Raw genomic sequence first — 26,976 nt, forward strand, 5'->3', positions numbered from 1 at the left:
ACAGTCCCAACACCCCCCCACCCCCCCTTTTTTTTGTACAGAAACACACAAGTCAAGTTTATTTTTTTTTATTTTGTTTTTAATTCTAGATTACTTTGTTGTTGGAAACATGCCCAATACAGGTCTGTTGGTGAAAAATGTGCATTTCAGACCAGTAACTGCTAAGAAGTCAAAGTTTTAACATCTCTAAGTATGTGGGCTCTCTGTCAAACCTTTGGCCATTCTGCATAAAACAGCTCCTCCAAACAAAAAGGGAACCCAGGAATTACTGTTTTGTTGCCCTCCAGTCTGAATTAAAGTGCAGACAGAACCATGTTTTTTTTTTTTCTTGTCAGCTCCCATTCTGAAGGGGTAACCCCAGCATTGTTTTGGCTGCAGGGCCACATTGTTACCCAGTAAAGACTGAGGGATTGCATTGGTGTCCTGAAACGACAGAGACCCTGAAGCCTGGTCTACACACCATCTTCAGACAGGAAGGCTCTTTGTTTTATGATGCACATAGGGTCCAGATCAACAGAGATGCCACATACAGAATCATCTTTTTTTGAGGTAACAAACATTCCTGATATTGAACAGATTATATCCAGTCCTCCTGGGTCCTGTGTTTGCCAGTAGCTTTGCAAATAATATCTTAGAGCGCTATAAGGAAATGTTTCACCATTTGATTCCTTCTTCTCTCCACAAACAAATAAGGGTAGCAGCATAATAGACGATGGCTAAGTTAATGCATGTTCCTACAGGCAAGGACAGTTGTTGTTGTTAATACCCTCACTTAAACTTGGGTTTGTTTCTCTAATACTTTTGCAACGGAGAAAAAATATACAGAAAATCTGATAAGATTGTAAGCAAATGGTGTACAGTAAAGGGTTAGCGATACAGATTAGAGACCCATTAAATGACAATCCTGACTTTCCATCTCAAAATAGTAGTTTAATAGTTATTATAAAAATCAATAGAAAAAGCTGTTTGCTTAAATCGTGTCTACTTAAAATGTATTGTGCAGTATATACATTTTTTAATTCCTTTTTTTAAAAGTAAAAATGTATAGCTTATGGTCATTGTTGTTGTTGTTGAAAATATAAAAAGACATTTTAATGAATTGTTAAATTACTACCCAGAACACACAATGGCTTCATGAGTAGACAAGACATATAAAACTTCCATCATACCTGTGTACAAATACTTTATAAATATATAAAAGTTGGCCATTAATGGCCTAAAAGGGGATTACAGTCTCTTTCAATGAAACAGCTTAAAACTCAAAGAGTTATATGGTCAGGTTACATATGGCACCAGTTTCAATCTATGCTATCTATTTGCACACTACAGGACCCATTTGGAATAATGATAAATGCCTTTCAGATTGCAGTTTAAAACTATTAGGCACAGAGTTAAAAATGTAATGTAAAAACCCGGTCTAAATAACAATAAGTTTGACAACTGCAGCATGAGGTATGGTGGGACAGAAAACTTTTTTTTTTCATTCTTTTTTTTCTTTCTTTTTTTTTTTTTGGAATAGCGCAGAAATCACATTAAGTAAAAACTGATCACATTAAAAAAAAAAAAAAAAACTACATCATAATTTTCTATGAGAAAATTAAAAAACCTATCACATGGCAGTATATTGACATTGTAATAAAAAAAAAGATCCACAAAATAGCAGCAAACATAATGACTTAGATAAGAGGAAAAAAAAAAAGCATTGTTATTGTTTTCTTTTTTTTTTTTTTTTAACTGTTCATACTTTTGCTGGGAAATCTTTCATAGCAGCTCAATAAAAGGAGTGTCGACTCCATTTTTTTTCTTTTTCATTTTACAATCAACACCTTATAATCGGTAGTTATTCACGTACATCAAGCCATCACATATTCCTCACACAGCAACTTCAATTATTTCTCCAACTCCTCCCTTCACTACTTTCTAAAAGAATACCTAAAAATTGGTATATTTCCAAGTTGTGCAAATCTTCTAATTGTATCTAAATTTATATTTAAGGATGGGGGAACACACTGAAATGATACTTGTTTTTGTTTTCAAGTTCACCAATTCTACCCATTATTAACTATGGCGTTTATCTTGCATTGCCTTTGTTTTTGTTTTTTTACAAGTAGGGCCCGTAGATTTATCTGAAGTGTTTGCATTAAAACGCACAATAAGTACACAATGTATCAGGTTGTTAGCAAATGTGAACTAAACAGATTTAAATAATCTTAAAGAAAGACTAAGCATTATTTCAAAATCCATACTGGCCTAAACAAAAAACGACATTTTGCAATAAATAGTACTCTATCTTTACTATAAAATTACATATTTTAAGTGTTTAAACACTTCAGTCGCCAAAACAGAAGGAAACTCTTGAGTTAACCTAGTCATCATGTGTGCATATTATGTACACCTTTTGGACCCTACTCAAAAAGCTGGCACCAAACTCTTTCAAACACAGGATGAAAGGATGCAACACCAGCAGTCCAGGAAGTCAAACACATTCACTGAAACTCCTTTCAACATCTGGCTTCCTTCCTAAATAACCCTATAGTTAAATATGCTGGCTTTGCAGTGTAAAACGCAAGGATTCCAATATTCTGAAACCATTCCATTTTCTTTAGTAACGTCCCACATTGTTTTCCAGAATAGTCAGTAATATCTAATTGACTGAAAGTGCTTTTAAATGGAATGGTTTGTTAGAAAAAAATTGTATAAAACGAGGCTGTGGATTGCACCAGGGGCTTTAAAACGACTTTAGTTAAGTCCGTTTTTTAACACATAGATAACTGCTGAAATATGGAGATTAATGACAATAACAAAGTAGCTCCACTGCCCATGTGTATAATAAACTATATACGAGCAGAACTTGGATCTATTTAGGCAGTGATAATGCTGGCACCTCAAGCCTTATGTTTAGGTAATCCACAGACTCTAAAGAGTAACATATAATAATGTATGCTAAAACAAAATACACAATCTATTGGGTTACATTAACCATTTCAAAGCAGAAGAGGATAAGCTCTAAAAAAGTGGAATAAAAATGGCTAGACAAAAATATAATAAAGTGACTAAACGCATAAGCAGATACAGAGAAGCCTAGGCTGCAATAAAGTTCAACTTTGTAGGGAAAAATGTAAAATTGTACTATCTAACAAACCCTCTTCCACTTTAAAAATGTTTTTTTCACACTTAAAAAAAAACTAAATCTAATACCTCCCCTGGAGACATTTTTTCTGTGTTTATGCCTATTTTTAATAAACATATAGGCACAAGCACTTTTTTTGTATAAAAAAACTAGTTGATTAATGTTTTGTATAAAAATGTCTATTTTTGTAGCACAACACATGTTATGCAAATACTACTTTTTTCTCTTTGTTTTTTATATAAAGACCATTTTTTTGTTTGGGGTTTGGACTTTTTAAAAGTTTTGTGTTTTTTTTATTTTTTTATTTTAAAGCCACAGGCTAAAGGGAAAAAAAATTAAATAAAAGAGCAAGGAGAATCAAAGAAGCAAAGCGTTTTTTTTCCCCTTCTTTTGTATTAATCATCCTGGAGATATTTTTTCTGTTACTTATTTTTTTGTGTGGTGATGCTAGGCCATCATGTCCTTCCTGAAAAGCCCTTTGTTGAGTTGCCATGGCAAACTCCACGGATAGTCCACTCAAATGTTCACATCTCGCACATCCGTTGGTGTGCAGGAGATGTCCACTTCTTCTTCAACAGTCTTTGTTTCTGAAGAGATGTTGTGCTGCTGTGCCTGGCGCAGGCTTGTCTCAAGAAGGGACTCAATCTGTTCTTGGCAGGCCCTCAAACAGTCCTAGAAATGAATAGTAAAAAATGGTCAATACTAAAGCATTTACAGTACTTGGACATTCTGTGCTATTGCAGCTGTTAAAAAAAGCAATAATGTTATGGCACTTTTAAAAATATTACATTAAGCAAAATAAAATAATTAATAACAACTATAACATCAATATGCCATTTAGCACTGACTGTTATTAACAATGCTCACAGATTGTCTTTACTAGGCAAGATTAGTTTCCTGAATAAGCCAGAACACTTAAGGGTGGGCACTTGATGCATAAGGTCATTGCCACCCATCAGTGAACTAATCAATCTTACATCTCACTACATGCCCGGATGGGGAAAAAACTACCAGGCCCAGTTAATGAGCAGATAATCTCTGATTTCTTGTGTGATACAAACATTCCTGAATGCCAGCATGCAGTCAACCACCATGACTCGGGGGGGGGGGGGGGGGGGGGGGCATTAAGAGTTTATACATTAAAAAAAATGAAAAGGAAGACAAAACACAGCATGCAACTGCACAATCGAATCTACCGTGGTTCTACTCTGATACACAGCCCTGCTGCCTTGTTACCGAATGCCACACGCAACACAGCGTCAGCTGCCACTTGTTGGTCAATTCCTGTATCTTAAAACTAAACATCATTAGCTATCCTTATTCTGTGTCATTTTCTTTGACCTCTGTCAGGCCTCAGTCCATGCAGTGAAGCCACTCTTCCATAAGAAATTGACATAAAAAGTGTTAGCGTCCGCATGAGTGAGAACGAACTGCTGCTTTCTTTCTGTCCTGTTTCAAGTCTGTCACCATTCACAAGCTTGTCTTGTAAGAGCCCCCTTCCTTCTTATGCCCCCTCTCTGAAGCTTTCAGTGTGGAAGCTTTACATTTGGAAAGGCGTGGGTTTCTGTTCCGTTTGATCCCCCTCCTCCACCCAAAGACAGATCCCTTCTAGGGTGGTTAATCCTAGCTTCTCAATGAACTAGACCCACCATATCGCACCTACTGAAACCACACGACTCCTGACCTGCATTCTCCACAATTCACATCCATATTTCCTCTTCAAAGTGATTTGAGAGTGGAACCAAATTACAACAGATGTATATATATATTTTTTTAATTTTAACTCAGATTAGTTTGAAAAGGGCCTACTTCAAATTAATGTAGATGGTTGCACTTTTTTCTAAAATCCCTTAGAGAGCAATAAAAAAAAAAGAATAATAGATAACAGAAGCTGGCATTAGAAATGTGGACAACTTCCTCGTGGATTTCCAGTATCATTCTTTGCTATCAGCCAAATTTGACACAAATCTTGTTACCTGCTTATCTTATCACCAGAATAGGCTGCATGTTCCCACCAACTTTCCACTATCCAAGTAAAACTAGTAGGTATTCCCAAGGTTTATTTTATCAAACCTTAAACAACAAAAATCAGCTGCCAGGAAAAACCATTTGTCATTGACAGAATACTCTTGATAAGGTCCTCAACCAACTACAGGCACTTTTTGTCCATTTTACTCTTGGTGGTATCTGCTGAGCTGGTACGCCAAGAACAATGAAAGTATATTCACTGGTGTCCCCTCAAGTGGGTGGGCAGGGGATTAGGCTGAAGACAATGAACCATGAAAGGATAGAAACCCAATCTGGTTTAGCAAATTCCTGGCTCTGAAAACAATGATAGGTACAGCAATTCAGTCGCTTTGGGATAAGAGGGATGGAACCATTCAAATGTGGAGGATTACCCAAGGGCCAGAATTGTGATTGTTTGGGTTCTAATTACCTCTGATCAAAGTAAAAACAGGAAACTGGAACCCTACCAAGATGAACATGGGCCGTACAGAACTTCTAATCAAGTGCCATTTATTTTCCACCTTAGTCGTCCACTATATGTGCCTTTGTATGTCTAAAAGGAAGGCAAAAAGTCTTAACAATGCATTTCCCTTTTCATTAACCCAAAATAAACTGTTACCGCTATATAGATTATAAAGATTACAAATTTAAAATCTTGCTTGAAATCAAATTCAGAGGAACCAATCTTTCAAGGTGGTGCCTCATAATGCATACCAACACCACACTCATTAGTAAACCATTATTCAGGGCAAACCACTTTGCAGACTTGGAGTCTTCAGAGCTGACAGACTTTGATTAACAAGCAGTCCACCAGATCACTTTGGGTAAAATTGCATTCGTTCTGGGAGTTTTCTTTTTTTTTCCAGACCGCACAAGAACCGACCCTTTCATTGACAAGACAAAGGCAATCACATCGCTTGACTTTAAACATCATTGTAACATGGATCATTGAATTTTAGCCCTGGCTGGAAGCTCTCTTCCTGGCTCATTGACTCATGAGGTGTTTATTGCCCAGCTACCTGCTGATGCAAATCTCCTGTTAGCGACCGGAGAGAATGGGAGATCCTCTCCGAGCCAAGCAACGTGGCAGCTATTGCAGACTGCAGCTCCACAAATTCTTACTGTGGGTATTCAGTGGTGGGTCTGACACATAATAAACCCCAATTAGATAATTAGAACACACTGAATGAAAGACTTTTGGCCCCACTTGACACAATGAGGTGTCTGTAAGGGGGGTGGGACAAAAGGTCAGAGACACCATGAGGTCTGTTTAGCACATTTATATGATCCCATTTCCTTTATTTAATGCTGGTAACATCTGTGTTTATTGACAACGAGATCCAACATAGTAATAAGCAAAGACTATGACATATTATGCATGAGACCTGGATTTTAGGTTTTATTAATTTTTTTGCTAACGTGCATGTATTCATTTAAAACAAAAAATGTTGCGTGTCACTTACCGGATCGCTCTTTATGACTTGTGATAGAAAGTCTGTGAGGTTCTGAGATGATAACATGATTTCAGTGTTCTTAAGGTGGAGGCCTTGAACAGCTGCTGCTACACTCCCAGCTGCGATCATGGAGGGGGGATTAGCAATAAATTTAACATCTGGAAAAAAAAAAGAAAACATGTTTTAGTTTTTCTGTGCACACTTCAGCAACTTACATGTATACATGTTGCCTAGTGACAACCATTATATTTAAGGCCTAACAAAAATTGTTCACTGCAGTTTTAGAGATAATTATTAAAATAACTAAAAAGGTGCCAATTGAACAGCCAAATCTTTGTTTAAAGCTTCTTCTCATTGGCTGTTCCCCATCCTTGCAACCCGATGTGGAGGTGGGGGGGGGGGGTCACATTATGTGGCATAACTAAATAATGGGGGGGCCTCAAGAACTGTCGAACAATCAGCGACATTCTGATGTGACACCATGCTGACAAGTGGCTGGGTGCCCTGCCAGCCTGCAATGCTGTAGGTCTCTGCAAGCCACTCCCATGAAGCCTAGTGAGGCCAGCCTCTGCCATTCACATATATTTTCTTTATAAGGCCAGAGAAAATATTATATAAAACTTTCGTTCCTACAATTAAAAAAAAAAAAAAAAAAAAACTAATAAAATTGATCAGAAAACCTTTTTTTTAATTAAAATGGCTTTCCAATTGTATATTGTGTATTGTGATGAATTATATATATATATATATATATATATATATATATATATATATATATATATATATATATATATATATATATATATATTCCTTGTTTATTTTTAAATAAAGCCTTTATAAATCTTGAATCATCTTTAATTTAGTAAAAAAATAACCTTTCAGTTTAATGTGGACAACAGATAATAATTCTAATGCAAGGCAATCATACGCCCACCCGTTTTGTGCCCAGAACCACCTCAGACAGGCGACTTGGCCTGCCAATTGTCAAAAACAACAAGAGTTTATTTACAGCACTGGCCATTAATTTCAGCATATTAATTAGAGGCCCTCAAGCCTGTAATTGGATGCCCCCTCTCCCCATAAGTAAAAGTGTGCGGCATCATTGTCAGCTTCCATCGCCTCATCTCGCACCATTGAAAGCCCAGGAACAAGGAGGCTGCGGTGAGATGAATTAAACCTGACACAGGCACAAAGGAAAGGGGGCCCCATTCATTTATGCTCATATCCCCACTAACCTATCCTAGACTCCATCCAAAGGGGAATAAACAACTTCAGCGCTGTTGAAAAGAAGCTGGAATCCCAGCCACCCTGAAGGGAAGACAAAGCAAGCAGCCCAGCTCTTAAAAATAAAACCAGAACAAGCGAGCCACCTCTTTTCATTTCTAAATGGGTCAGTTCCATCCATCTCTACAAGAGCTATGGGCTATGATTGAAAATATTTCATTAAGGCCAATCAAAATGACTTACAGAAATTGTTCCAAAGAGAGAGATGCAACAGGTTTGAACTAGTTGCATACCTGGGCTGGCGCACAGACAGGAACTGCTCTCTTTCTTTTCCCCTACAAACGTACTTGTCTTAATGTGTTTACATAGCAAACAACATGTAATTAAAAGCTACAGCACTAATTTTCACCTTTGTTGCGCTCCTTTAAATGCTGCATTGTCTTGGGTGCTATTCTTAATGTTTGTACTTTCTTGAGCAGAAGATTGACCTCAATTGAGTGCTAACTTCAAACAGCACAACTGGTGAAGTTTTTCCTCCTAACCTACCACAGCACAAAAGAGCTGCCTTAACACAAATCCATTTCTATTAAGAAAACTATTGAAGGGGTGCAGAAAAGGAACTCTTCATAATAGCACCTTGAATGTAATCCCCCGTTTAAAATAGTGAAGCCTCCAGTCTCCCTGCCCCCACCCAGCTAAACTGGTTTAATAAAGAGGAAATTGCTGCACGGAACCCATGTACTAAACTGCGTTCCCTTCCTTGAGCTTTAGTAGATTGCACACCCTCAATTGAATAGAAGAAGTGGAACATTTGTATGCAATCCAAATATATTTGTTGGTCTAAAAATGATTTGCTGTTTGTGGCAGTGTAGGAAGCTGAGGGTTACAAATAACCATGACTGAACCAACTGCTAATGTGTTATTTCTTACAATGTTGGGAAAACAATAGCAAGGGCAATTGATCAAAGTGCTGGAATTTTAACAATGCTTCACAACCTTTTAACAGCTTCTGGTTTCTCTGTATTTGCACTGCCAGCAGTGCAAAGTAAATGAAATCCTTCTGACTTTCAATGGAGTTGCTCACCAGACCAGACAACAACCAAAACCAAATAAGTTAGTGTTTTGGTAAACGAAATCCTTCTGACTTTCAATGGAGTTGCTCACCAGACCAGACAACAACCAAAACCAAATAAGTTAGTATTTTCGTAAATGATAAGGAGAACAATATATGGCATGTGATACTTTTGACTTATGGTCAGTTTTTATTTGAAGTGCTCCTTTTAATCCTGATATATCATGAATTTACAGAATTAAGGCTAATTCCCCCAAAAGCTTGATTTGACAAAATATTTCGACAACGTAGCCCTAGGGAATCGTTTAGCACCCACAAGTCGCTGTCTCTGCCCTTTACAACCCATCATACCCAGTAAGAACACACACCAGTAGCACTTGTGCTGATTGCACGACAAGGACAACTAAAAGACAAAATCCCTTATCTGTTATTAAAAACCCAACACCTGCATAGTGTTACTCCAGCACAAACTAGTAGACTACTACATACAAATCTAACATTCAGAGTTTTTACGCATTCTGTTAAACAAACTACCCTTTCCTAATTAAGTGCAGATAATCAAGATTTGCATTCTACCACAGTTATCTCATCTTCTTGTTCTATTCTATTCTTAGTTCTGCTTTTTAAAAATAAAACCATTTATGGAGCAACTAAGGAAGTGGTGGCTGAACACAGTTTCATCCCACAATGCAACTCATCTCTCTCACTAAGTACCGGACGTTTAAGGACAGCGTGTCGTTTCATTAAAAGGATGAATATTCATTAAGTTTGTCTCCATACTTTTTTGTTAACAAAAATTGTAAACATATTATTACTGTCACAGATTGTGTTTCACTTTCAGGGGCTCGTCCTACAGTATACTTGCTTGTTACTGGTACTTACCTTTTAGCCAAAGATTAAATAATCCACGTCTACAATTTAAGGTAGACACGAATCATTACCTAAGTGTATTGCACTTAAATATGGGGAGGGTTTAAAATGAGCATTCCCAAATGTAACACCCCCTGAAATACGTGCAGATAGCTGAGCGACTCCCCTGCGTACCTGTTGCACAAAGAGCCACGAAAGTCTGTGCGTGTTTGCGGAGAATCTGTTTGGTGTCCTGGTGGATTGGCAGTTTGGAAAGGAAGTGTTCAATGAAATCATGGGGGGTCACTGAAGCCAGATCCCATTTCAGTTTGTTTAACGCCAACAGTTCCATTTGCTGTTCAAGAAAATAAATAAGAAAAATGAACAATCGTTATAACATATATTGGAAGCAACATGCATCTGTTTTACAAAACAACTGAATTCAGTTAACGGTCTTAAAACTGGTTTACCTAATGTCTTGCAATAAATAAATAAATAAATAAATAAATGAGCAGGCATTTTAGTCATTTATTTCTCACAAGAGGGCGCTAGCGCTCTATGTGTAACTCCAATAACCCATGACCACGGTAAAGAAATGGTTCATTTTTTATGGTATAATTATAAGACTTTATATTTAACTGAATAAATATAGATAACAACAAATAACGTATGTTTTGCCAAACTTAATTAATTAGGCTTTACTATAATGAACTAGGCTGGATTAAGCGAATTACTGTATATACAAAATGGTCAGAACGTTTAACTATTTCAAGTGAATTTCAGTGCAGCTTGCAATATAAACTCATCTGTATATGAAATTACATTAACCACAGATGTTCTTTACAGCTTTATTCTATTTATGATGTATATAAGAAGTAGGCCTACAAATACAACATATTTAAGTTAAATTACCAATAACTCGCTGGGCCTGATAGAATTGTCGGTGTAAATGCACAGCTTCTCAGCGGTAAGTGGGATCGTTTCCTTCATTTTTGAGGCCAAAAACATGCAAGTTGCTCCCAATAATTGTAATCTGGTTTTCTTTGTGGGCTCCACTGACAAAAATCTGTCCAAATAATTCATAGCCAATGGGAAAACCTCCTCTTCACATTTCTGTTCTTCACACACCTAAAATTAGGAAAATAAAAAAATGAAAAAAGTTAGGTCATTTACATGAAAAGGTATTAAAATATAATCTAGAAATACATTTATTGATAGTATAATATATATTTTATGAATCACTTTGTAATTCTACAATGGTTAAAAAATGTAGGATGCTTTTTGCATTGATATAGATACACTCAATAAAACATATACATTTATGTGCTACAAACTATATAACCACATACAAATGTACACTTGAATCATTTAAATACGTTTTTCTATAATATTAAGCGATTTGTTGTTCTTTTTTTAGCTATCATTTTTTTAAGACATCAAGGTGGCGTCCAAGCAACGTTTCTGCATGATTTTTGTAGTTCGTCATCTTTTCAAAAAATATTTTAAAATATTTTAAAATTATTCTGCTGAATAAAAAATACATGAAAATGAACTAAAAACGGTCTTTTATCAGATGCAATCGATCGTTTTTGATTTTGAGGTCAAATTCTGGGGGAAAAGAACTAAGGTTGTGAGGGAGAGCTTTTTCTTAAGGAACATGCGACATTTAGCCAGACGTGACAAAACGCACTTTGAAAAATTAATTAAAAATATAAGTGACGTGAAACGGCACACATAAAATACATGAAAATGTTGCAAAATATGTGAAGTTTACATTTATTGCCTTAAAAAATATCTAGGTGAAATAAATAGTTTTTAAAATAGATCTTGAATTGCGACTTTCTGACGTTTGGTCATTTACGCATGGTGGGTCTCTGAAAAACTTAAAACAAAAAAAAAACTAACGTTTTCTTTCTCAAAATCTGGTGAGATTATATATAAAAATATATCATATAGACAAACTGACCTTGGTGTATTTGTGGATTTTGGTTATGTCAATTATTTTTTACAAATTTATAATATATTAAATACTTTAGTACAGTGAGGAACAAAGATGGCGCATATTACTGGCACGAGTTACACTGCATACGTGTACATTGATGTTGATTTAAAATACATTCAGATAAAATAATTCACAAGGCTTTCAGTCCTTGACAAGAAACGAACGTTTAATATTGCAGCCACTCCGTTGTAATACAATTACAAAGACGGTGTAGATCGCATTAGGACGTTTTTAGAAAGCCATGGAAAAAAAACTTATCTCCAGCCTATATACGTTCTAGGCGCATGCATATATATATATATATATATATATATATATATATATATATATATATATATATATATATATATATATATATATTAAATCGGAAAAAAATGCACGTGGTGCAAGAAAGATGACAAGACTTCATATTTAAATAATTCCGTAGTTTGCAATGTGCATTAAAAGTGGGTCCAAAGGGCAGATAGTGTCAGAACAAAAAACTTGCAGAATTTTTTTTTTCACACAAACCTCCAACATCCAAGTGGCAACAATTTTTCTCATATAAGGCACAATTTCTTTCTGCACACATTTGAAGTAATTTGCAGAAGGAAGGTAGTTCTCCTCCGCTTTAAGCAAAGTCTGTAGAACTCTGTCATTTAGAAGGTTCGCATCTTGGTAGGCTCTCTTGATGGTCTCTACTTCACAACACAGCAGCTGATGTTCCATGTCTTAAACTTTTTTTTCAAGCTTTGGGCTTTCGAAGGATTCAGAAAGAGCGCTACAAGAACTGCCTTGGATGCTGCTGCTGCTGCTGCTGCTGCCGCTGCTGCTTTAGCCCTCTGGAGGCTCTCAAACTTCGCTCCTTTCAACAAAACTCCCTTTCGTTCCCTGCTAAGCAATGACGTTACTGTTGTTAAGCAAAGATCAAAGCTCTGTGAGCATAAGAGAGGAAGAGGCCACTGTGAGGAGGGCGAAGTCTTAAAGAGACACCCCACGAGCTGCTAGTCCTTCCCATTGCACAGCCGGAGCGGGGCTTGAGTATACAAACGGGAGGTTATTTTCCGTGGAGGGGGGCGGGGGGACATCGGGGATGGATAATAGACACATTCACAAAAATTGTCCTTAAGGCGGATTCTTCTTCTTCAATTTTATTTTCATCGCCCCACTTTCATTTCCTTTAAATCATTTTGTCGGTTATTTGTGTAGTTGCGTGAGTAAACAATGTCAATAAAAGCAACAACGGCAAAGACGTGTTCAATTATTTAATTTACAGTATTGCTTTATTACCATTCGCTAAAACACCGCAAAGAGAGATATTTCAGTGGATATATAACTTTGCTTTATTACTATTCGCAAAAAACCGCAGAGGTCGTTCAGTATAACTTTACAATGTGCGACTTTTTTCGTCTAATGATTTTGAATGATATAATTTATAGCACTAAACTCAATATATTTTTGATGGCTGCTCCATTTACCAGTACCTACATTTGTCAAGACATATTGTCAGAGAGACATACAATACAACAAATAAAAAGTAGTATAGCTTAATAATATTTTTCTTTGCAAAACATCTATCTATCTATCTATCTATCTATCTATCTATCTATCTATCTAGTTATATATATATATATATATATATATATATATATATATATATATATATATATATATATATATATAATTACACGCTAAAGTAAAAAAAAAAAAAGTGCTAAGCAGCTTTTATTCTGTGTGTGGCAATATTGCATAAACGAACTCGCCCACTTGAAAAAGAAACTTGACAGTAATTTCCTAGGAACTTACTCCCCCCCCCCCACACACACCCCTCCTCTTCCAAAACTGGGAGTTATCTCAAATTAGTTTAAACCAATGGGGGCAAGATCTGTTACCAGGCAGACTCGAAACAGGAACTCTGGCGGGTCTTCTGTATATTTTAGGGATCATTTAAAAAAAATTAAGATAAATCACAAGCGTAAAAACACGTACAGATAAAAGTAAATTAAAACCTATGACACATAATAAATAACTATTAATTTGCGAATACACACATTACATCTTTAAAGTTTGTATCGTACTTAAATGTACTTCAGGGCAATTTTATATCAAACTGACATTACAATAATCTTGGACAATGGGTGGATGATACAAAAAACAAAAAATCTTGTTAATTTTATACAAAAGAAAACGTTGGTATGCTATCCACTATTTATAACACTGTGTTTTTAGAGGAAGCATTATGAATTTGCCCCCTTTGTAAAATTGATTTAAAAAAAAAAAAAAAAAGTAATTATTTTATGATTTACAAAAACATGAAATCGTTTGAAAAGTCTTGTACACGTGTCAATCATTTGATACACAATCCTGTCTGAACATGTAAAGTAATTCTGCTTAAAGAAATGCATCTTTCTACGCTCCTGTAATGCCAGCTCGATTGTTTGTTGTTTAGTTAGATAAGTATTGTTTGCCACAGGCCTGGCAAGTCATGTTATCAAATTGCCACGTTTATTTTGATTTGCATAAAGCCAGATTAAGACTTCTTTATCCCTTTCTTCACCTTTTGTTAAGACTGTTAAACAAATGTAAACTGACGACGACGTTTGTGGCTACGGATTAGCCCTTCTGATTACATTCCTGAATAAATGCTGTCTGTACCCTTTCTTCCTGGATTTTAAATGTGTCAAAAGATAGTCATGCTTTATCGCATTTGTTATCTTTTCTAAATGACGTTTTTTGTGCGTTTCCATGACTTACTTGCTGGACTTGATTAACAATAGTCTTGGACTACTTTACTTAAATTACGGTAGCCTACCAGTAGTGCTAATCAAGATCTGTGACTGAAACCATGAAAAAGTGTCTGAATCCATGATACAAACACTCTCTCAAAAACCTACAATGTTTTTTATGCCACCAGCAGAACTCCATTTGCAGCACGTGTAAATTGGGCTCTTGGGAAGTATTCCATGTCGTTCTAGAACAGACGTGAGACTCTTTGCAGAATACATTTACACTAGGCTACTAAAGCAATGACATTATCCTATCATTTGTCGGTTTCTTTTAACTGTGAACGATAACTACGGTGTTGCTTGCTCAATAAAATGGGTTGTTACATTATAATGATGTTCTAAAATATGTCACGCTGTCCCTTTAATCGAGTCCTGTCGCCGATCATTAATTGAAGTCTTGGACATTCCGTGAATTCCAGACTGTACCCATGTTAACAAGTCCACATGGGTTTCCATTTACCGCAAAACATCTAGCAAAGGCGTATACACAAAAGGCAGAAGTGCGAAAAAAGCCCAGGTTAGCCCAGCTATATTCGTAGTTCAGAAATTAAATCAACCTCAAGCAAGAATAAATTAATACATCATTATTTTAGATACACAGCAGTTTTTGTTTCAAAGTAATTTCCGTATTATCTCCTTGATTGGATAAGCTAACTTGTTTTTACTAATTAGATTGTTTAAATAAACAGATTAAAACACGCATTAAATACATTAAATAAGCCTTTAATTTGTGTTTTATTGGTGTCCCTGTGTAGAATGTTTTGTAGTGATTTAAATTCTAAATAATAATAATAATAATAATAATAATAATAATAATAATAATAATAATAATAATAATAATAATAATGCATCTATAGCAAATACAAATATGAAAGCATATTGACAATCAAGAGCCATGTTCATTTTCTATTAATACTTTATTGCAAAATGTGATATGCATTCGTTTAAAAAAATGTATACCGTTAAGTAATATAGTACTACAATAGTGAAAAATATATTGTGTATGTGCTAGCATATTATACATGGTTTAGAAATCTATGTGTATTTGTATAAAATATAAGAAACTTCATTCAAATCTAACAAAACGTGTATTTCAAAGTATAGGCCCAATGTGTTTCATTTAAAGCCAACAACAATGGACTACCTTTTAAAAAAACAACAAAGATGACTTTTAATCTTGTGCATTTAAATCAACACAGCTATGCAGTACAATACGGTAAAGGGGTTGGCAATACAAACATATTAGCCAGAGGCAATTTAAAGCTACAGTACAGTGAAACTATGCCATGGACACATTAGAAGTGATTACAATTAGTATTTCACTTACCTTTATATTTTGAGAGTCTCACCTGTAATGATTGAACAAAGAGGGACAGAGAAATACATTGAAAAAGAGGATTGCATTACTAAAAACAAGAAAGTTAATAATACTAATAATAATAATAATAATAATAATAAGAAGAAGAAGAAGAAGAAGAAGAAGAAGAAGAAGAAGAAGAAGAAGAAGAAGAAGAAGAAGAGTAATCCAACGATAGTTAATACATGCATGCTAACTATTACAAACAAGTTCCTTTCTGGTAGTAATTGTTTGAGTTTCAACCGGATGGGAAACATATAATGGGAGGAATTCGTAGATTAGTTTTGATATTTTTCATTTTGTATTGCATGTTTATAATGCACATGTATTGCATCTGTGAATGATTAGGGGCAGTAGTTTCAAACATGACTCCACATGCAGAGCACAGCAAAGACAACACCTGCTCTAGGCTAGCCACATTGTAAGGGGCTTATTTAGACCCTGTGTTTGCTTAGTTTAGATTGCATGATCAGCAATTATTATTAGTTCAAGGGTTTCTTTTATTTGCTGGTGTGTTGGCATAATAGTGCATGTAGTGGTTTCATATATCTGATGTACTACTTAGCTGGCTGCTGTAGATAAAGTTAATGTGCGGTGTTATTTCATAACATGGTAGTTTTAACACCTGTCTCTACCAGTAGGGGTCACTGTGGAGCACAAGCACTTTACATTAAACTGTGTTCTCCATTTTTTTATTTTTCGGTGATGTATTCTGAAAATGCAGTCCGTTGAAACTCAAGCATGTTGATGGCCAGAAGACCTATGTAGGTACTACTTTGTCACCACAAATCTGGCAAAATCTTTTGTGTGTGTGTGTGTGTATTTGTGTCTTCAGAACTGTGTCATATAAGTATCCACCAATACAATAGACAGCTAAACAATGTATAAAGCAAGTTTAATTTGTTTAGTTTAATTTGTCTGAGAATATTGGAATATGTGAAAACATGGAGAGAGAAGCTAATGTACATAGAATGTATATTTAATCAAGGTCACAATTATCTCCACATGTCTCTAACCCTTGATTTAGAGGTATAATTAAAATGCATGGTCAATTATTGTTATACCAGCAAAGCTATGTACCATAAAATAAATAAGCAAAAACACTAAAAACAAATCAATAGGCAATTAGATAACAGGTTGGTAGACATTGCAGACTTGATATAGAAGAGTGGGGGTTTTGCCTTTTAATATAGTGCACTTATTCATTATAGGAATTAAAAACTGCCAATTTGTGGTGATTGGACAACCCTACTTAGGGAGTTCTTTACTTTGAACTCCAGGGGGTTGTCATAAACAAATACAGAACATCTGTGAAGCATAAAATAAATGCTAAGGGTATAATAGTACAACACTTCTGGATGGATCTGACTTTGTGTTTTTTGGAGGAGTGGGGTGTTGAGGTGTGTGTGTGTGTGTGTGTGTGTGTGTGTGTGTGTGTGTGTGTGTGTGTGTGCATATAACAATGGGCTCTAGACATCCCAGCATCCTCTCTTCTCTAGTTTCTATAACAGCAGATACTTTGACTCCACAATATTTGCATTGGCAGTTACTTAGCACTTATTTAGCATTTTAATGGCTCATGTTTATTTTAGCAATAACCACCTAACAGGTGTATCCTTAAGAAAAATTAGATTTGCAAACTATTTGTTTTACCTGGGAAGACTCATTTTCCTCAGGGCTTTCATTTATATGCTTTGAAGTAGTCTATCTTTGAGAAGGGATCGGACAAATATAATCCAAAGCATTGGATGCTATTGGATGGCTGGATTAAGAGCTGTTGAGTTCCATAATCAACCAGTTAGTGAATTTCACAGCCTAAGCACAATCCTGGGGCTCTACAGGCATTGCTGGGCAACACATAGATCAGCATCTGCAGGGCTGAAATCCTAAAAGTTATCAGTATTTGCAGATGTTCTGATCTACCATAGCAAATAATTTACACTTGCACATAAAAACATAATTGGACCACCTTTATTTAAATAGATCCTGTTTTGGACTTTGCATGCCACAGAATTAAACTATTTCAATTCATTTTAGTTGAAACTGTCTGTCCACCTTTTTATAATTCACATTCTTAAATGTTACAAGAACAATGCAGACAGTCATTGAAGCACTAAGAAATAGTAACTCATGAAGAAAGTCTCTCATCTTCCTCAACAAATACACCCCCAATCAGTCAAACCATATGCCTTTTCCTAAAATTAAAAAGTAATTATATCCTTCCACCTACAACCAAATAAACACAAGTCATTACTTTTGTTTACAAGGAAACTTGCACTTAAGTGCTTGTGTGATTTAAGAACTTCTTAACCACAATTGCCTTTTTGTTACAAGTTCATTCTGCTTTATATTATCCAGTGCCACCTACTCTGTCATTCGGTATAATTCAGATTTAATGATAGCGGTTGTTATTTGGATTGAATAAAAGGGAAAAGCTCAAAATAGGAGGACGAAACAAAGCAGTTATTAAAATAGATGTCTGTTTAAAATTTGTATTATACTTAAAGGTGTGTTTTATTTGATCTGACAGGACATCCCTACTGCAAGCTTTTAGCAACTGTTTAAAATAAACAGAAAAAGAACATCTTTGACAATGGCAGTGTTGTACAATAAATGTTATTTTGTCTTAAGTCCTATGGTGTTATTGCTCAGTTGAGTTACTCAGAAATGCATTTGCATCCCAATGAATGTGTCTCACCTGTGATTCTTCGCCCACCCACAGAGAAGCAATAAAGCTTGTAGGTACACAATAGCAATTTCTGAATAAATCAGATTCCGAGACACCACCAACTAAACCCAAGGCAATGACACCATTGCAGGCAGCTTTTAAAGTTAATTATTTATACTATATAAAAAGTTACCTGACGTTTGTCTACTAGCAGTTAAAGATGTAGTTTGAACTGTCACACTAATGATTGTTACATTTTTATTTCAAACTCAGAAGACTTAACTATATAAAAGTTTCGGAAAAAATTCTTCCACCCCCTAAAACCTATTGTAGAAATACATTTTAAAAAAGTTTCATGACTACTTAATCTTTTAATTTGACTAATTACATTTTGGGTGATTTGTGGTGGACCAATGTAGCGAAGCAAAACACCTACCTTTCTATTCATTTTATGTTTAATGTGCATTAATGTACATTATAACCACTGTCTGCCATTTGGTATACTATGAGTGTAGACAGAAAAGTCAGCGTCTATCTGAGTAAATCATTGGGAAATTACAACAAAAGAAGCCCTTCAAAAATACATAGTTCAAATATTTTCAGATGAAGAGAATAATAAAAAAGTATAATTCCTTCACCAAGGCAATTCTGAATAGTTTGCTTTAACAATGCAGGAAACACCAAATACTTTCGCTAACAGAATGACATGAGATAATACAGTATGTTATTAATCACTAAGTAAACATTTTTTTAGAGTTGTTAACAATGATAGTTTAACCCAGCTGTAGGTGTTCTAAAAGAAAGCTTTTACTGTCTTCTAAATGAATGCTTCGTGTTAAGAACATTTCCACTAATGGACTAATAGCACAGCAGTCCTAGGCTGGATCAACAGGAAAGAATGGTAAGACGTTTGTTGAATGGTAAGATGTTCGCCTCCGGCCCTTGCCTTTCCACTCAATTCCGTGGGCTGAGATGTCAATTCAATACAAGATGCTGTTGAAAACTATTTACTTAAACCAACATGAAGGTCAAAGCACTTGGGAGTTGCCTCATGGTTTTCCTACAGACAGATGCACATCATTGCACAATAAAGAATGCTTCATTTTCAAGGTGACACATCACAGTTTAAATGCATATTGTTTTTGGTCTCCCTTCCACAAGAACAAGCAGCTTTGCTATAGAATTCTGTAAAGCGCGTTTCTGCTGGTACCTGCCATAAACAATGGTTTGTGCAATACATACTGCACATGGGTAAAAATGCAATACTGCAGAATGGTGTCTTAGAATGCCACCCAACACCCCTGTCACATTTTGCTTTGTAGGCAGCTGGTATTTGGTATTTTATGTTTATTGAGACACATGTCTGTTATTAGATGCCTTTTGGAAGTTAACCCAAGCTATGCATATCTGAATGGCTTTCTAACAACTGAACTTTTCTTTACATGACAGCTTAAGACCTGAAAATATTTGTGACCTGTTTCATCCAGTTCCTTTCTTGTCTGGAGAAGTGCCTGATAATCTCAAGGTGTGTATGTGAGTTTTTAAAAGCCTCACTTAAAAGTAGGTTCCATCTAGATACTGTAAAAAATGGAGTAGGAGGAGTGTGGGATGGAAAACTTCAATTTTCCCATAGCCTAATAATGCCTCCCTCCCTGGCTTGGGGCAGCCACAGGTATGCTGTGAATTTCTGCTTTCCCTGCCAGGAGAGTTTATAAATGCCTTTTTTAAATCTTAAATTACCACGGAGCTTAAGAAACACAATTCATTGTTTGACTAAAGCAACTGCAATCACAAGATTGTTTTTTTTTTGTTTGTTTTGCTTGCTGTTTATTTGCCGTGAGTTGATAGTCTTCGAATCTGTGGTCCCTGTTATGACTGCAGGTGTATAAAGTTCTATCTAGTTTTCATTCACCTCCACATACTGCTCGCATTCACATAGACAGTATACACTGGCACACTCCCTATTCTTGGACTGAGAACTAGTGATCGGCAAAGGGGATAGTAACCATTCCTATCTAGAATTAGAAACCTCAGAACTTTCACACGCCAATCAAAAAGCTCTGCTGCAGGGCGCTGCCTCACAATAGGTGATGGTGGAACATTCAGATAGAATGTCTAGCTTTAAAAGCAACACATTGAAAAGGTAAAAAATAAATCTGTGAATTAGAGATTTAAAATAATTGAAATAACAATAAAGGCACTGTTTAGCAGTTTTTAATCGCAATAAAACCCTCATTATTGACCATTACCTTAGTAGTTGACCTTGCCTGAACAGTAGCTCTTTCTCACCAACACGGTAACTGCCAGATGATAATGCTGTCCAATCAGACAACTATGTGCAGTGATATTCACATAGGACTGATGCTTTACTATAGTCTTTCTATAGAGTCCATCTCAATCCACTGACTGTGGGATAAACACAAATAATTCAAGAGGATTTATCATTGATAGCTCATGAGACAATCCAACATCTTGTAGACTCCACTTCCTGGACTAGCACTGACCTGGGGGAGTGCTGCAAGTGTAGTCATGGCAATGGACCTGATCATCACTTGAGCTGTTTTAACATGTTATTGTATTTTCAGAAGAGATGAAGGATATCCTGGAGACAGGCAAAGAACAATACCTACATTCATCCACCATGCACTCCTAGTTAGGTAAAGTGTGTTCAAACAAATGGAATAGTATCAAACACACCCTTTTACTGGAAGCATGCACTAGATTTAGATGACTTAAAGGCATACTCCACATTTTCCTGAAATTGGATTTCTTGCCTGTGTCTTCCGTATAATTCTCTATTGCTGTTTCTGCCAGATCATTTGCCATGCTTAATGACTATTCCACTTAAAAATGCTTCTGAAAAGACTCTTCAAGTAATCTATTCAGAAAAAAAGTAATCTAGTCAAATAATTATCTCGACAGAAACAACAACTGAGAATCATACGGAATTGAATAATAGGAAAATATTAGGATAGTATTAGGATAATATAAAATAAAGTTCCCAGGAGTACTGAGCAAGGTGTACAGAAATGCCTTACCATTAAACTGGGACATGTAGCTGGCCGTGGGCTCTGCAGGTGCCTGGTTCCCCACGATACAATCAGACTTTACATCCAAAAAAAAGTTTTTCATCTCTTTGGCTAAACTCTTCGTTGTGTGCTGTGGACACATACCAACATGGAACATCTTTGAAAATACATTTCAGCCTTAAAAATAGTGGAAGCTTTGACACAACAATAAATCAAGCTAATAATGGAAAACAAACTACATAGGGAGTGTTAAAATACTATGCAACAGGAACCAAAGATTAATTGTCGTGTTTCTCAATCTTTTGAATGCAGCACAGCGACCCTCCAGCAGTAAATCACCCAGTCTGTCTATAGTCTATACTTTAAATAATTTCAAGCTGGAGATAAGTCTGTCATATTCCACCTCACAGATTTTAAACTAAATATGTATTGAAAACTGAAGTGGACAATGAATCAGAGAGCTGTGTAGATTAATTTGGGATTTACAACGCTCCAGTAACTACAAAACAAAAAACTAGAGGACCTACAGGAGTGATATAAATTTCTATTGTATTACTTCTTACTAGCACTAATAACATTATAACTCCCCCTTGAAGATCTTTGCTTGTATTTTATAATTCAGTTTTGAATATCCAGATACTGCAAAGACAACGCTACGAAAGTAAAAGTTGCTGCTGTTTCCTGGTAACAAGTCACTTCCTGTACTGTCAAGCACAATAAATATTCCTAAATATTTATTTAAAATCTGACCAGCGTCCTGTAAAGATCAGGCTCATGTAACTTGGAATTGTTTTATTTTTTATGCTTTTATTTTTATTACTGTTTTTATGCTTCTCCTAAGTGTTTCTAAAGTGTTTTGGTCCCGTTTGATTAGTCTCTTTTTGCCATTGATTTTATAATGTTATTTTTTGCTGCCTTTGCTGCCAGGACCCTTGAAATTAGATGTTAGGGTTCTATTCTGGTTTAATAAATAAAAACATTTGAAAAAAAATAGCTCAATCAGGCCATGAGAATTAATCAACAGAAAAATGAATTAAGTTGAATTAAAATAAGAAAAATAACCAAAAGCTCTTCAACATAGAAAGGGGGTGGGGGTGGTGGTGACGACTACAAATGCTAATAAGCTTCATCCCTCCTGGAAGCTCTGGCCACTGTCACCCAGAGCACTAGACAGACACCCTCATGTTACTTCCTGTAGTAACAGTGGGGTATATGTGATATGCAGGCTCTGTTTTAGCACTGGGAAGCAAAACAAAAATGTAAACAAAGCAAGAGAAGGAGTTCTCTTTTTTTTTCCTTTAGAGAACATTTTGAAACACCTTTCAAGCTAATATTTCAGACTGATGTCGAAACCTTCTTAAAAATGTAATGGTGTACCGCACCTCTGAACGACAATATTGGTTTTGTGGGGTTAAAAAAAAATAATAAAAAAAAAATACTGGGAATTAGTATGGGTTTGGACCCTTTAACCCCACACAATCAATATACCCTCTTTCTACATTTCCCACAGTTAAATAAATCTTTATAAAAGGACAATGAAGTATGCTTTACAAGAAGTAATAATAATACAAAAACATACAATATAAATATACACCCTTGCATACACCAAGTCCAGGTAAAATGACACCAGATTTCCTAAGGGTTTTGCTTTGTACATTAACCGTTTTACCCAAAGCTAAGTAAAACAGGCATTATCTTGTACTACAGTTTAAAGTTACATAATATAGGGATGATTTACTTCTCTGGCCCCTATTGACTCTGTCTGTTGCTTCCACTCTAGGGCTGCCAGCACTATCACTCGCATACCTTTACGCTTCCAGATTCCATCTCATCTGCCCGGGCTTTGTTTCACACCACCACTTCCCTCGGCGCCGCTCTGCCTTCTGTTCCTTATTATTTACCAGTAGTCTCTGATGATGATAAAGATGAATTCGGAGCCAGAGAAAGGCAGAAACATTCTTCTCAGCCTCACGGGAGGTCCAGAGGATACGTAAAGACATTAACTCTGAGATTAATCGAGATGAAATGATGCACTTTTGTTTTTGCTGCTTGCACTGCATCCTGTGTCCCCTTTGAAAGCACTGACGTGGTTGTTTGCACTGCCGTTTTATTCTCCTGAACTTGTAGTTTGATCTGTTTGGAGCTGATATATTGCTATATCTTGGATGTGTGTTAGCTGAAAGGTTTCATACAAGGGATGAACTCTGGCATGCCATCTGGTTATATGGAAAGGTTAAATAAGCTTCTTTTCTTTTTTTCATTAGGGGAAAAAAATGCAACAAAATAGAGATTTGTTTTTAAAAGATACCATAACACAAAACTTCCCATTGGCAGAGCATAATGTTTTGTTTTTAATCTTTTTCAACCTTAGCGATGTATAAAAACAGGTTGTGAACCTAAGGTTAAAGCAAAGATAGCCGCCAAAGGCTCAATTTGTATTGGAGGATTTCAGTCAAATTTAACTTTGGTAAAGATCTTTTTTAGTACTACTATATTTGTACATTATTATAAACTTTACTGTACATGGAATTTATGAAGTACACCTGATATTGAGAACATTCCAGTGCTAATTCTTTGGCACACAGAACTCTGAACTATGTGCCAGTTTATAGTAGGTATGTACATACAGATAGCAAGTTAGTTTCATTCACACATAATTCAATGCTAAATAAACCCAGAGGGCGAAGCCATGTGGGTTTATCCAGGCATCCCACCCCGAGGGTGGGCATTAAATTTTCATTTATCACACACTACCCTGTGCAGTATTTTTTATAATCTCTGGTGAGCATTTTTTTCCTGCCTGTCTACATTTCTGTGTTGCTTGTTGTGGCAGGCTTACTCTACTTAGTCTAGATCAGTGAGCTATTAGCTCGCACCGTGGTCACGCTCTGGTGTTAATGAGCATGTTTTTCCCTTAATAACCGGGCAGTTATTATGGGAAATATCAATTGGATGAGCCCATCAAAAGAATTGCTGACCAGTTATTATACTGCAATAACGTGCATAATGATAATTACACATTTCCTTATTTTAGGCTTGTTTTTTGTGTGCATGCACTGTTTCATGTAATTAGTCCGAAACTCTTATTTGATTTGATTGTAAGGTGCAAAGAAAACATACAAAAAGTACCACAGCATGCTACTAAACAAAGCCTCTGAAGAGCCTCCTGTTGAAAGGAATAGGCTGCACACAGGTCACTTTCTGCAATAGGATTTTAGTTAATGCACCAGTGGAAAAATAAACTCCTTTCAACTTGAAGAGTTCAGATTAACAGTTGTATATACAGAATAATCTCCAGTGTTTCTTGTGCTGGAACATGGGTTTAGGGTTGGCAAGAGGATGTTGCACGATCATTCATGCTTCCATTTTTGGAGATTCGGTTGTGACAGACACATTGTCGCCTTTGCAATCTTTCTCCCTAAGCTTTCTAAAATGTCCAGAATTGTTTTAAATAAATATACTATATCCATTTATACAAACATACCCACTGTGCATACATACATTCATGCAATGGCATATGACGTGTTCCATGATTTAACTTGCATAAGTGAATGCAATTGTCAGTCTGATTGTGGAACAAAACACTCATCCAAGGGTATATATATACATTGTTCCTGTACCTGCATGTAGGCATCAATGAATGGGGCACTGGGTCACAGGAGGTCTACACGTTTGGATACAACAAATGCTTTGCCAGTTCCAAATACCTTGATGTAATATAATGTTGATAAGTAGGCTATAAAACAAATAGATTTGGGCTGGCAAATAATATAGGATGACTCAGATATCTTGCTCATGGTGTTTTGGAAACCCACACTGAAATGAGATGCAATCTGTGCGTGAATAAGTAAAATCATCTTTTTATGTCTATCAAGCTTGATCATCCGCAGCATTAAGAAACAGAACATAACAGAAATGGAGCAGCAAGGTGTTTTTATTGTATTAAAATAGTGCTAACTTTATTGGCTTTATTAAAATAATTACTGGGCCCATTTTTATTGTGTTAAGAGTATGTTGGTTCTCTTTTATTTTATTCCATTAATATATTGCAATTATTTGAAATACAATTTAATTGATAAACTGCTGCATTCTGAATGTTGAATACCATATAAGTTGTTCATAAGAACAGAAGAACATTGGGAATGAGTCCATGTAGCATAGCTTATAGCCCAGGGGGCTGTATCAATTGGCTCAGGTTACTAAATACATTTACTTTTATATGGTTAGCGGTGATTGTGAAAACTGCATTTTTTAAAAATTATCGTGAAGCGTTTTAAGTTCATTTTTCTTCTGAAGTTTAGGGTGACTTGATGCCTCCTGGAAACACTGCACTGTGCCAGAGGTCTCGAGGAGGCTGCTGCCTGGGTATTGCTGTGTGAGCCTGTGTGTGTGTGTCAGAGAGGAGGGGGCATGTCTTCTTAAATGTCTCCCAGAAAACACCAGAGCGATTGTGTACAAGCTTATTTCATTGCCCCTAGCTAACAGATAACTTCCTGTGCTTAGAGATTGTATACCAAGATAGATTTGTAGATGAGGAAATATCATCTTCCCAGACTTGCCATGGTGTTTAAGTAATCTGTGAGAATGTCTTAAAAATGTCTGGGCCTGTGTGTTCTCAGCCAAGATATTAGAAACAGCTAGTGGAATAAAGGGAATTGGAATGCAGTCAAAGTCTAATCCTTAATTATCTTAATTTATTGATCTGGCAAAGCAGCTCAGATCCCATGCATTACCTGCTTTTAACCCATCCAGTCCCACTGTGCCACCTGGGAGAGGAAAAGGACCCATCTCAATCCAAACTAAACCGCAGAATGGAAGCATTTTTCAGGTGCCTGATGTGGCGTCTCCCTTCAATGAGGTATTGAGGAGGGAAGGACATTGATTTTCCCACTAAATGTAGTCGCTGTATTATTTTCATCAAAGCCCCTTGTGATATGCGATACAGCTCCTCAGACGAACATATCTCATTTCGCCCCTTGCTGAAAAGCGAATCCAATTTTGAGCAATTTCAAATTCAACTTGACAGGCGAGGCAGAAATCCAAGTCATTTGCCCAGGTTTTTCAGCGCGGTGTTGATGAGCGCGAGTGGTTCATCATCAAGCCGCAGAGTGGCTCCTCAGATTTTAGTTTAGCTAAGTGTATTGAGATTTATTTAAACAGTGTTCTATAGTTTAGCTGGAAATTCCATTTATAAAGAGATCCTTTTATCACAAGACTAGGAAACAAATTCTAGGATTGAGTCTGTCAGATATTAGATAATGCGGTCAAGATATTTCCTGCTATTGGATGGTATGTGCAGTTCAGTGGTATGTGGTGAACATAATCAGAGTTGTCCTGAAATAAATTGTGTTACTCCTGGGTACTACAATTTACCAAGCATTACAGGTTGAGGCTGGTTTAAAGCGAGAATGAGCACGGT

At 36.1% G+C, this 26,976-nt stretch overlaps 1 protein-coding gene across 1 annotated transcript; it reads right to left on the reverse strand.

The window, feature by feature from the left end:
* Window positions 1–909: 909 nt before the first annotated feature.
* On the reverse strand, window positions 910–12,695 carry ccnd1 (cyclin D1). Its single transcript, XM_034053435.3, has 5 exons — window positions 12,249–12,695; window positions 10,649–10,864; window positions 9,932–10,091; window positions 6,601–6,749; window positions 910–3,802 (listed from the first exon to the last, which is right to left on the reverse strand). Exons 1-5 carry the CDS (start codon window positions 12,444–12,446, stop codon window positions 3,647–3,649), a joined length of 879 nt encoding a protein of 292 aa, XP_033909326.1. The 5' UTR covers window positions 12,447–12,695; the 3' UTR covers window positions 910–3,646.
* Window positions 12,696–26,976: the final 14,281 nt, after the last annotated feature.

This window comes from Acipenser ruthenus, chromosome 27, assembly GCF_902713425.1.
Source record: "Acipenser ruthenus chromosome 27, fAciRut3.2 maternal haplotype, whole genome shotgun sequence".
NCBI classification, from domain to species: Eukaryota; Metazoa; Chordata; class Actinopteri; order Acipenseriformes; family Acipenseridae; genus Acipenser; species Acipenser ruthenus.

Coding starts and splice junctions, on each gene's coding strand:
- ccnd1 (XM_034053435.3), bottom strand. CDS start 12,446: ATGGAACATCAGCTGCTGTGTTGTGAAGTAGAGACCATCAAGAGAGCC. Junction 10,092..10,648: donor TCAGGCCCAGCGAGTTATTG/GTAATTTAACTT, acceptor TTTCTTGAACAG/CAAATGGAACTGTTGGCGTT. Junction 3,803..6,600: donor AAGTCATAAAGAGCGATCCG/GTAAGTGACACG, acceptor ATTCATTTCTAG/GACTGTTTGAGGGCCTGCCA.